The sequence below is a fragment of the Chiloscyllium plagiosum genome, unplaced genomic scaffold, assembly GCF_037043375.1.
Source record: "Chiloscyllium plagiosum isolate Xiang-an unplaced genomic scaffold, Cpla_swu_hap1 HiC_scaffold_37, whole genome shotgun sequence".
Taxonomy (NCBI): domain Eukaryota; kingdom Metazoa; phylum Chordata; class Chondrichthyes; order Orectolobiformes; family Hemiscylliidae; genus Chiloscyllium; species Chiloscyllium plagiosum.
The window spans coordinates 5,673,010-5,685,872 of record NW_028270175.1 but is presented as its reverse complement, the minus strand read 5'-3'; the positions used below and the strand labels follow the sequence as shown (position 1 = coordinate 5,685,872).

Below are 12,863 nucleotides of genomic sequence, written 5' to 3'. Positions count from 1 at the left end.
TAATTTATTTTGTTCTTGCAAATGTTAAGCACTGCATGGAAAAATGAGTTACACAGAAATAGTAATGTAGTACAGGGGCTGGTGAAGCTGTATTCTGAGTTCACAGGGTTCCTGTTCAGATCTGTTTGAGTGGTGCCACTGTACCTGGTAATGGGGAAAGACCTGCATCCCCGTGACTGTTCCCAAACTAACTCACTGCCACCAGACACCAGCACTGAGGAAATGGGGAGGGACAGTATGGAATGGTTGGGGGTAAGGAAAATCAGAACTTCCCGGCCCCAAACGCTCCCACCAAACCTCTGCAACAAGCTCACAGAGTCCTTGGAGTTATCCCACATTCCGCAAACAGGCAAAGTCAACACATTCTCAACACCATTCTGTCCTCAAGCATTCCCACATTAAGACCAGTACAAATGAAGTGAATGAACTCCAGGGATGATAAACCACGTGCAGAGTTCGCAGAGTGGATGGTGGGTATTGAGTTGGCCATGCCTCAACTCTTCGCCATTAGACACACACACACACACACACACACACACACACACACACACACACACACACACACACACACACACACACACACACACACACACACACACACACACACACACACACACACACACACAACACACACACACACACACACACACCCGGCGAGATGCCCACTTTCAATCCCAGCCTTGACGTGAATGCCGCATATGGGCTTCCTAGGGGAAGGGGAGGGAAATCTGGTCGAGAGGAGGGGTTCTTGTTGATTACATGGCAGATTGTTTCTTGGAGCAGTGTGTAAAGCACTGCTAGTCCTGCAGCACCTCATTCACCACCTGGCTCCACATTGAGACACCCACTTTCCAACTAACTTCACTTTATCCTCCCCTACGCAATTTAACTACGTAACCTGGAACCACAATATTAAATAGTATTCAAAATCAGGTTATAGTCCAACAGGTTTATTTGGAAGTATGAGCTTTTGGGGCATTGCTTCTTCGTCAAGTAGCTAGTAGGGCAGGATCATAGGACACAGAATTTATAGCAAAAGATCAAAGTGTCCACCCCAGTTCAACACCGGCACCTCCACTTCAAAATCAGGAGCAGGACTTAGTCAGGGGTTGGGGGAACAGCATTAAAAATAGCAGGTGGCCTCTGTGTCTGCACTTCATTGGCTTTATCCTGCCTACATGTCATCGGACACAATGCAAGATTCAGGAACAGAGTTCCACTGGGATTTTCCAGTCACCATCCAGGTTCCAACAGGTTGAGGGGGACATTGCATTAAGTGGTCCTTCCCCTGAATCCCATCCAATTGAGACCTCACTCTCACTGAGCAATAAAGGGTTAAGTCAGGGTTGATGTGTCTCATTAATGACTTCACACCTTATTTGCACCAGCAATGCAGGGACTAACTAACTAACATGTCTATGTTCCATGCATGTACAGATACTGTGGTCCAATTAACCCCAGTGTTTTCTACAAGGGGAATAGTACCCCTTCTCCTCCCCCACCTTCTCCTCACTGGAAACCCGAGAGAATTCCACTGTTCCACAACGAGCTCTTCAGCCTAAGGTTAATTCCTCATTCAAATAGAAAATACAAAAACAGAAGACAGCAGATACTGTAAATCTGAAATTAAAACTGGGAATTCTGGTTACACTTCAAAACCTCAGATTTCCAGAATCTGCAGGATTTGCTTCTGTAAAGCTAAAGTCGCCATTGTTCCACAGGACTGCTCTGTCTTCAGAGAGAGAGAGAGAGACGACTGGTGTGGGTTTAACCTGAGGGTCACCACACCTCAGGGGAGGGAGACGTTGAGAAGGAGAGCCCTTCATGGTAACCTCAGCCGGTGTGGGAATTGAACCCAGGCTGTTGGCGTCACTCTGGATTGCAAACCAACCATCAATGCAAACTGACCCCTGCCACTAATCCCCAATTCACTGCCTCTGCTTTTCATTTATATTCATTTGTGGGACGTGGGTGTCACTGGCTGGGCTTATGTTTATTGCTCATCCCTAATTCCCCTTGAAAAGTGGTTCTTGAACCTTCTAAGGAGGACTCTCCTGAAGAGGCTCAGCTCTCCTCCCCAACAGGATTTCTATTTGTCTCTTTGGTTTGTTAAAATCTATTATAATTCTACCTTCTCCCTTGACCTGAAATGCTAACTCTGTTTTTCTGTCCATAGGTGCTGCTGAATTTCTCCAGCTATTCCTCTATTTGTCGTTTGATCACCAATATCTGGAGTTCCTTATTTCATTCAGAGTGTAAGAGGGAGGTGCTACTGGGAGTACACCAACACAAGAAAACACAAAACCGTTCTGACCAAGAGTCATATCGGAATCGAAATGTTAACTCTGTTTCAGTCTCCACAGATGGTGCCAGACCCGCTGAGATTTTCCCTGCGTTTGTAAACTCCGCGTTCACTGAAATTCATTTATTCTGCACTTGTCACTTTTTTTTAATGTATAGGATACCAAAGTTGAGGACAACTGTATGAAGAATGTTATTTTTAAACATATTTTAGCATAAATAAACAAACAGAGGTGAGCTGGTGTTGTTAAACTTGTGTCCTGGAGTTGGTTACAGTACCTGGTAATTGCACTCAGGATCGAGACAGTGGTAGTGCTCTCTGTACTGATAGGCACAGTGAATGTGTCCACATTGCTGACTGCCAGAGAACCTGCAAATGAGGGAATAAGAACAAGACTGATTCAGTGAAACTCCTGGGTCTTTGTCTTTAGCCATACCATTTTTATTCTGATGTCTGACTGTCAACTAAATCAGTATTCTCTGGTATTTGGAATCAGTGGACATCCTAGCTATTAACGGATGAATGTCAGATATCTCTGTATACAGGTATTCCCAGATCTTGCACTGTGACCTATGTAACCAGCCGCTGTGGTACTGGGGGGTGATAGTGCGCACGGCTGTAACAAAGTGTGTAAAACATAAGCGTGGGTCCCACGGTTTGAAGCAGGATCAGGCCATTCAGCCCATCAAAAATGTCCTGCTATTCAACATGATTAAGGTTGAACAAACATTTCAATGTCTTATACCCACGTCATCATCATTATCCTGTATGCCAGTAATGATCAGAAATTTATCAATCTGAACCCGAAACATACTCAAAGATGGAGTTTCCACAACCCTCTCTGATAGAAGAATCACAACCCTCTGAAGTATTTTATAAGTTTCAATGAGGTCACCTGTCATTTTTTGAAACTGTAGCGAATATAGGCCCAATCTCCCTTTTTGGAAGCTCCACCATCCCAGGAATAAGTATGGTTGCACTCCCTCTGTGGCAATAATATCTTTCCTGAGATAAGGAGACCAAATCTGGAATATTCCAGATGAGGTCTAACCAAACTCCAACACAACTGAAGCAAGACTTCACTCTTGTACTCAAATCCTCTGGTAATGAAGTCTTTCATCCCATTAACCTTCCTAAAAACTTGCTGCACCTGCATGTTAATCTTTGTTAATAAGGGCACCTAACCTTTCCAACCTCTTACCATTTAGGAAATGCTCTGCATATCTGTTCCTTTCACCAAAGTGAATAACTTCACATTTTTCTCTACGATATTCCATCTGCCACATTCTTGCCCATTTACTCAGCCTGCCCAAATCCATGTGAAACCTCTTTACATCTTCCTCACAGCAGATTGTCCCACTCAGCTTTGTATCATTGGAAAACATGGAAATACTACATTTGGTCCCAAGTCATCAATATATATTGTGATCAACTGGGGCCCAAGTACTGAACCGTGTGGTACCCCACTAGTTACAGTCTGAGAATGAGAAAATGACTCATTTATTCCTACTCTGCGTTTTCTGACAGTGCTAATACTCTGACAGAGTACTTAATCCAGCAGCAACGGCTGAGCTTCACTCTATCGAAATTACTTTCTGTGTTTCCCAGGGCTGATGAGTCTCCAACCAGGGTGGGTCATAGTTTTGTGGTGTGTGGTCAAGGAAAGCTCTTCACTTAGCGGGGGGTCTGGCCTTGGAAATTCTCTCGCGGGCTGTGAATGCTCAGTCGTTGATTCTATTCAACATAGGGACCAATATATTTTTGGACATGGCGGGACGCAAAGGATGCTGGGATAGCACGAGAAAGTGAAGTTAACGTAGAAGATCAACCGTGGTCATATTGAATAGTGCAGCAGGTTGCAGGGGCTGAATAGTCTCCTCCTGCTTCTGCTTCTACGTTAGGAGAAGAGAGTAATGACATACTTGGCCTGGATTAAATGTACCGAGCATCATACTCTTGGGGATGTTACAAAACAGTTGGTCAGCCATGAGGACACTCATCCCTTTAACACCCCTAACATTTCCAATTGGGTGAGGGTGAGGGGTGTAGTGGCAGAGGAGATTTCTTTTACTGATCTCTCAATAACATTATAAATGTAGCAGGAGGACTCTGCATCAATGCCATTTGACTTCATCAGTCAGGGCATTGACTATAAAATTTGACAAGTCATGCTGCAGCTGTCTGAAACTTTCGTACGGCCATATTTGGAACATTGTGTACAGTTCTGGTCTCCACACTGGAGGAAGGATGTGGAATCTTTGGAGAGGGTGTAAATGCGGTTTACCAGGATGTTTCCTGGATTGGAGAATTCAGCTACAAGGAGAGGTTGGACAAACTTGGATTGTTTTCATTAGAATGACAAAGGCTGAGGGGTGACCTGATTGAAGTTTATAAAATTATGAGAGGTGTGGATAGAGTGGATATTTGGAGTTTTTTTCCCAGGGTGGAAATGTCAACTATGGGGATGGGGGTCAGGGGTGGGGGTGGAGGCGGAGGCAGAGTTTAGAGTGAGGGGCAAAGTTTAAAGGAGATCTGTGAGGCAAGTTCTTTTACACAGAGGATGGCAGGTGCCTCTAGTGTGCTGCCAGGGAAGGTGATGGAAGCAGAGACGAAGGTAATGTTTAAGAGGCATTTAGATAGACACATGAACAGGCAGGGAATAGAGGGATGTGACTGAATGCAGGCTGATGAGATTGGTTTAGAATGGCATCATGGTTTGCACAGACATGGTGGGCCGAAGGGCTTGTTCCTGTACTGTTCTATGTTCTGCCAGATGGGTTTTTAATGACAATCAACAGTGCTTACATGGGGGCCATTGGGCTAGCTTTCAGATTGAAATTTCACCAGCCCCCATCATGGAGTTTGAACCCTTGTCCCAGATCATTAGCCTAGGGTTCTAGATTCCTGGTGACATTACCAATACACCACCAGCTCCCCCAATAACCATTTCCCCTCATTCCCTACCTCTGGCCACCCCTCTGAGAGCAGGAAGCAAACTGGAATTCTCCATCAGTACTCAGCAAATCGGCCTGCCACTGGGTGAGTGACCTTTAGCAGCTTCTTTGCATTGATAAGCTCCTTTATAGGTGATCCTGTAAATGTCCAAACCTCATGATTTCAGAATTTCAGAGTTCCACCTTTCCCATCTCAATCATGTACCCAAAGTGCTCATGCGCAGTCAAACAAACTATTTTCAGTAAGAAGAGTACTCTGTATATTTGTAAGGGGAGGTTTCTGAGATTGTATTAAAACTTGGAGTGGTCCCTGAGAGTGTGTTCATGCTTGGGGGAGTGCTGGGGTGGGGCAGGTTTGGCTTGGCACAAACACAATAAGGCTATAAATTCATTTCAAATAATTTGGGATTTTATCTATTTACATTTGTCTTTCTGGGCCAAATCAGACTTCGTTTATTTTTTAAACTTTATCTCCCCTGGCCACGACATTATCTTAAATATTTTAAAAAAGGCAGTAATCATCACTAACAAATGTCACGTGAATGTGTTGTGGCCATTCCACAATTCCCGAGGATGGGAATGCAAACAGCTGAGAAATGACCATTGGCCAGGTCAATATGACCAAATGGGAGCAATGATCCCTCTCAATTCTCCATCTCAGCCACTGAAAGTATTTTATTGCATTGAAGGTGCCTCATGCCTGTTTGTATCAATAAGAAAAACAAAGGCAAAAGCTAATTATTCAAATCAGATTTGGTCTGATGTAAATTTCAGACTCGGTAGCTGACATTTTAGAGGCAGGTTTTGAGTTTTATTCTGGTGGCACTTAGATAATAGACATTACTCAGAAATACAAGCTGCAAAAATCATTTTTCTCTGTTCATAGTTGTCTGCAGGTGTTATAACAATCCTAATAAGTTTTAGTTTGTGGGGAGTTCTGCTGCTTAGCTGGCAGCATAGCAACAGGGCCTGGTGTGGTGTTTTCCTTTTGTATTGTCAGAGGCAGTAGTAACCCGGACAAAGACTGGGCCCTGCTGGTGCCTGGAGATACTGTTGCTAAGCTAATGATGTCACTATGGCATCCTCATGGAATATGCAATGTCTGTTTTAAGTTGCGTTTTAATGTCTTGTCAGTCACCTTGTTATGGTTTGTTAATGTCACCGTTATGGTTAATAAGAATAGGTGGTAGGTATTAATTGTCTTTGGGTACATATAATTAAAAGAGCGCTTATGGCACAGTGGTAGTGTCCCTACTCATGGGCCAGGGGTCCCAGGGTTAAAGCCCCATCTCCTCCAGGAGTGTGTCATAACATCTCTGAACTGGTAGATACCTACTTGTAAATAGGAGAGTGGGTTCTTGTGGTGCAGTAGCAGTGTCTCTACCTCTGGGCCAAGAGTCCTCAGTTCAAGTCCAAATTTCTCCAGAGGTGTGTGATATAATATCTCTGAAAAGGTTGAATTGACTCCATTTTAATTTAGTCCCCTCCCTCTCTCCCTAACTTTCTCCCACATCTGTGGTCATTGCATTGACCCCAATGGGCTTTGCATGTAAATTGGTATTCGATCCAGAAACACGGGTGATTTAATGGTGGAGGATAAAAGAATTAAAGTAACATAGGTGATTTGACGGTGAAGAAAAAGGTTCAGAGGTGAAAAAGGCACAAAAAAATACGGGGAAGCCGGGTCACCCAGGATGTAAGACAAGAGCTGTGAGACTGAGCAAGTCAATAAACTCTCTCCATAAAGAAAAACTTAGTTTTAGTCTTAGTTTTCTACTTCATTAGCTGGCTTGGAGTCTTTAAACACAAATGTACAGTATTCCTTTCTGACTGATTGAAACTTCAGGTTCAATAAATGAAATGTCCTTCCAGGTTAGAGGTTAGCTGACAATCGATATGGTGCTGAATTCTGACCATCTCAACAGGTCTGTCTCAGTGGGGATTGGTGGCATTTTCAGGCTTTGGAACACCATGGACAAGCTAAACGTGAAAAACCTGCCATTCCCTGTGGTTCTGCTATTTGGTAATCTGATCCCCATATTCACACAGTGCAATCTGTGAAACTTGATGAGAAACCGAGGAAAACAGGACATGGGTAGCATTAGTGAGACAGCACCTGGAGTATTGCGTACAATCTTGAAATCACTTATCTGAGGAGGGATGTTGCTGCATTTAGAGGCAGTTCAGAGGAGGTTCTCTAGATTAATTCCAGAGATGAGGGCTTTGGTTTATGAGGAAAGATTGAGCAGTTTAGGTCAATACTTTCTTGAGTTTAGAATAATGAGAGGAGATCTAACTGAGGGATATATACGATGCAAAAGGCAGTGACAAAGTAGACATAGAGAGGATGTATCCAGAATGAGAGATCATGGTTCAATACAACGGGGTAGCAGTTTAAAACAGAGATGAGGAGAAATTATTTCTCTCAAAGGGTTGTGAATCTGTGGAATTCACTCCCCCTGAGTGTGACGGATGCTGGAACATTGAGTAAATTTAAGGTGAAGATGATCAGATTTTTAATTAGTAACAGGTTGGTGGGTTTTGAATCTGGGCTAGAGAGTGGAGTTGAGGCCAAGATGAGATCAGCCATAATTGTGTCAAAAGGTGGAGCAAGGGGCTGAATGGCCTCGTCCGGCTCCTGGGTCTTACATTCTTATGTACTTTGCTTGGGTCCTGGGCCTAGTACGATGTACTGTTGGAGGTTTCCATAGGAACCACTCTCCCTACATACTCCACCTTCACAGTCCTGTACTTCAGGCAACATGTGTTCACTTACAAATCCCCCAGTGCACTGTGGACAATCTCATACAGTCAAACTGGTCTTTCCATTCCATCTCCAATAATTTTGTATCTCATGAGCAAACATTTTCATACCCCAGCGTTTAATCTTTAATGTGGGGAAACACCAGGGCAACTCTGCAAGGCAGACAGGCCTTCACTTGAGGGAGGGAGAGTGAGGGCGGGAGGGAGGGAGGGATAGGCTGGTTAAAGCTGCAGTTAGACAGAGCTCCGTCTTAGAGAGTGGCCATGCTAACTAAAGGGATTACTCTATTGGTAAATAATTAGAGATACAGGACGGGTGTTGGTGATTGAGACCTCTCTCCAGAAACATCATTGTAAATTCACAAGGATGCAGTTTCAAGCAAATCAACTTGTTCATCTCTCCAGGATGATTTCACCCCTTCAATGACAGGCAGGAATCTAAGTCCTTGGGAGCTACAGGTAAAGTGATTGATCACAGCAGGAACAGCCCCTATCACCTTCACAACTTCAGGTCATTTTCAGAAAATAAAAAATCAACCAACCAGCATTCTCTGAGCAGATGGGGTGATTTGGGGTAGAAGCCGTCAGCAGGTAGATTACTGCAATGAAATATAAAGAACTTTAAAACATTAAGTGCCCAGCAGAGAACAATTTCATAATGAAAATACGAGCTGGGGATGGGAGGGTGGGGGGGTGAGGCTGGTTTGGGGGAGAGAATATTGGTCATCTGTTTATTTCGCTGTAACAGTAAATGTTCCCGACAAGGTGACAGAGGCAAGGTGACGAGAAGGGAACAGAACAGTTTGATTCATCAGTGAAAGGAGATCCAAGGGACAGAACCCAGCTCTCTAAAGATGGAACAAGACACCAGGTACTCCTATGAAGTTGACAAGAGGCTGAGAGAGGCTGAAGAAAGAACAGAAAACCCCCCACAGATGTCATGGTTGAGATGATTCATACAATCAGGCAAGGTTATGAGAATGGTACCACATGCACTGTAAGTTTCCGCTGGGGGATCTGGGGGGTGGTTCCCCATGACTGTCAAATCTCAGCCTGCATTATTCTGCATCTTACAGTCTGCCCAGCCCACTATTGCACATTCTGTGCAGTGAAATAAACTATTTTCAGTAATAAGAGTACGGTCTCAATATTTGCAAGGGGAGGTCTCTGGCATTTTATGAAAACTTGGAGTAGCCCCTGAGAGTGTGTTCATGCTTGGAAGAATTCTGGGCTGGGAGGGGGTGGAGGTGGTGGTGCCTGGGTGGTGGGCCAATGAAGTGTAGGTTCCTGCCCTCCAAGAAATGGAAATGACTTTACTAATGCGTTAATATTCAGCATTCGTTCATAGCTCCATCTGCTGGGATCTATTTCAGGATCAAATTAATTTTTGGACACTGTCTTGCTAAAAAAGGCCAAGGATTGAGAATGGAGGGAGAATGGTCGCGTCACTGCAGAGAGTGAAGATGTAGGAATCTGATCGTGTGTGGGACAGAATGAGTGTGAGAGTGTGTGTGTGAATGCATGTGCACATGTATGTGTGTGTGTGTGACAGTGCAAGTGTGAAAATATGTGTGAAAGTGTATATTAGAGTGCATGTGACTGTGTATGTGTGTGAAATTGTGTGAGTGTGTGAAGAGTGTATGTGTGTGTATACATATATGAGAGAGTGCATGTGTCAGTGTGGGTGTGTATATCAACTTGTGTGTGTGTGTGGGAATGTGTGTCAGTGTAAGTGACAGTGTGTGTACCGTGAGTGTGTGTGGGGCTGGGAAGTTTCTGTTTAAATAATTACTGAGAAATAATAATAAAGATAAGGAAGGTTTGTATACAGAGGAGACAAAGACACAGTTGTTAGAATATTGTAGTTCCACTCAGTGACCTGGGTATAAATTCAGGCTGAGCAGACAACCTTCCCGTTTTATGTCAGTAATGGTTCTAAAGTGGAATCAGTTTATCTACTTCCCAAACCAACCTCGCGTGGACATGAATCTGTAGCACAAAACTGTCCTTATAATTCATAATTCATAAGTGGCAGATGGAAAATAGTTATCCGTAATTTTGCACACTGCATATCAAACCTTCACTGTAATTGTACTTCAACCTGTCTGATTCTGCTGCTCAGATTAGCTAGGAGGAAAGTGTGGGTCCATTAAAAAGACAGCAAATTAGAGAAGAAGTTGATTCAGCTCCCCCCCCCCCCCCCACACACACACAATCGCCTTGCTAATATTCTCAATCAGGTATCACTATTCTGAGGAATTCAGTCCGTGACACACACCTAATGAACAACCAGAGCATCACGGTAATTGCCACCCAGAATGCTATGTAGCTAGGACTCACGCTACAAAAAAGTCCAACTAATTCAATCATCAGACAGAATTATCTCCAAGACATGACACAGGTACAGCACCAGGATGAGACTTGTTAACATCCCAACATGTTGTGTTTCGGACTGGAAGGCTACAATTGCAATCAGACAATGCCTATGATCCGGGTTTACTTTCGAGTTGCATTGGGTATAAAAGTCTTGTAGGTGCAGTGGGCAATGCCTCTGTCTCTAAGCTCCAAGTTGGAATCCCATTCTGGGACTTGACACCCAAGGGAAGTGCGTACTTAATACAGCCAACAAGTTAAGTATGAACTTGTTAATCCTTCATTCCCAAAGTATGCCGATGGCAGGCAGTAAGAGCCAATGAGATTCCTGAACAGCCATGTAATGGAAAGAAAATTGGAGCCTCTACCAATGCTGTCCCTAACTCTGGGCTATAACATGCAGATAAATGTGAAGGTAGCCACAGCAACCTGGTTTTCCTGAGTGCACCGCTACATACCACAGTGCTAATGTATCATTGAAACAAACACAGCACACACAATTGTCCAAAACAGTGGTGAGCTTAGCTTACAAAATCATCACTTCTATTTGGAATTATTTGTGAGGAGACAGTACACAAATTAGGCCTAGTTTTTCTGGAATTTAGAGGTTAACGATGGATCTGATCAAAGTCTTCAAGACACTAACAGAAAAAGACAGGGCAGATAAAGATAATCTATTCCCACTGACTGGGGATTCTAGAACTAGGGGCAGAGTCCGAGAATCAGAGTCAGACTGTCCAGGAGAAATGTGATGAAGCACTTCTACACACAAAGAAGGTAGGTGTTTGCAACTCTCTTCCACACATGGGTAATAGGTGCTGGATCAGTTGTTAATTTTACATCTGAGAGAGGTAATGTTTTTGTTAAGCAAGAGTATTAAGGGATATGGGCCAAAGGCAGACAGATGGAGTTCAATCACAGTTAAACCGCAAACTCATTGAATGGCAGAAGGGTATCGAGGGGCTGAATGGCCTATTTCTGTTCCTATGTAAATTCGGGTTCTGTGGGGAGAGGATGGGTGACAGCAGGTTCTACAGTGTTGAAGTGTGACTGTAGTCTATCATTCCCACTGTGGCTGACTGTACTTCCCTCAGTGAGAAAGGAATGTGACAAAATAACAGCAATTTAACTCTCTCTAAATGGGAATGAATTTCTGATTAAATATAATCAAAACATTGTCATATTCAAACAGGAACTTTCCCAGGAGACACTTTGCTAAGAAAATAGAATGATGACAGTGAGAAGCAGAGGGAGGACTTGAGCTTTACTGGGATCAGAGGTTCGATAGATTGGAGGGATAGGATTGAACTGGCTACTGGCATTGACAAGAAATGGGAGGAGAAACCTGGCCTTATTGGGACTTCTGAGTGTAGTGTGATAAATGAAACTTGTACTGTGGGTTGGAGCTGCCTTTGGGCAGAGAATTAAAGGTAAAGGTGGAGAATAAATGGGAAATGTTGCTGTAGAATTTAGATGGGCCACTGGGAGCTCAGTTGAGTGCTCACTGTGCATTCTGCGAAACTCTGTGTGTGTGGTCTGCAAATGTACACAATTAAGAAGGGACTTATGATTGAAGCATGGGCTATCAGAAGAGCAGACTGAATTCTCCGTGCCTCCGGAGCACCTCCCCCCCCACCTCAGTAACTCCCTTGGCCAACTCCCAACATGCTGCTTTCGTTTCCCGGATAATTGGCTTCCACCCCTTTCTCCATTCACACTGGCTCCTTGTAATAATGTGGCAAACAAAATATGCAAAAATCAGCTCAATGATTTGGTTCATTTACGTGTAAGCGCAACTACAGCACTGGATTCAACATACTCCTTTGTAACTGAGGGGAAGATAAAACAGTAAGTTGTAACAAGATGTACAAATTCACTGGAGGGTTGGCAGTGGGCAAGTCGGAATTATCAACTCTTTGTTTCAAACATCTCTCAAATACACCTTTCAGCTTCAAGCAGCTATACAGGTTGGATTATATTTTGCCTTAGAACTCTTTATTTTCATATTTAAATCCAAAATCCGTTTACTGAATGTTGTTATTGTGTTTTCACATTTTATGACAATATTTAGTTTGCATAACTGGTAATCCCTCTAATAATGAGATGCATTTGCCATTTTTTATTAAAAAAACAACTTGCTTCCTGCACCTCCCATCTCCTCCTGTCACCAGTCTGTTTTTCTCAATAAAGTCTTAAACAAGGAAAAATTATTGCATCATCCATAAAACTGTCATATCTGGAACTTGTAGTTTGAAGGGATAAGTAAAAACAGGAAATTAATGTTTATGGGTGTATCTGGGAAACTATTTGTTAAAGAAGGGGAATATATATATTTTTAACAATTTAGCTGACAGTTTTCATAAATTCAATGCCAGCTGCTCTTGATAGTGCTCCCTATGCACCCAGACTGAAGTGAGCCATCAGTAAATCTGCTGATGTTGCTCTGTCAAGCCCCACTCACTGCAAGGGTG

At 43.4% G+C, this 12,863-nt stretch overlaps 1 protein-coding gene across 14 annotated transcripts in view; it reads right to left on the bottom strand.

The window, feature by feature from the left end:
* casz1 (castor zinc finger 1) overlaps positions 1–12,863 on the bottom strand; it is a 402,949-nt gene that overhangs the window by 68,694 nt on the left and 321,392 nt on the right. For 9 of the 14 annotated variants that reach the window (XM_043676242.2, XM_043676250.2, XM_043676245.2 and 6 more), the window contains 2 exons: positions 8,562–8,618; positions 2,581–2,671 (listed from right to left, as the gene is read on the bottom strand). In XM_043676242.2, coding sequence (XP_043532177.2) covers positions 2,581–2,671; positions 8,562–8,618 — 148 coding nt within the window. The remainder of the gene's footprint in view (positions 1–2,580; positions 2,672–8,561; positions 8,619–12,863) is intronic. The other 5 variants (XM_043676246.2, XM_043676248.2, XM_043676251.2 and 2 more) reach the window with 1 other exon arrangement.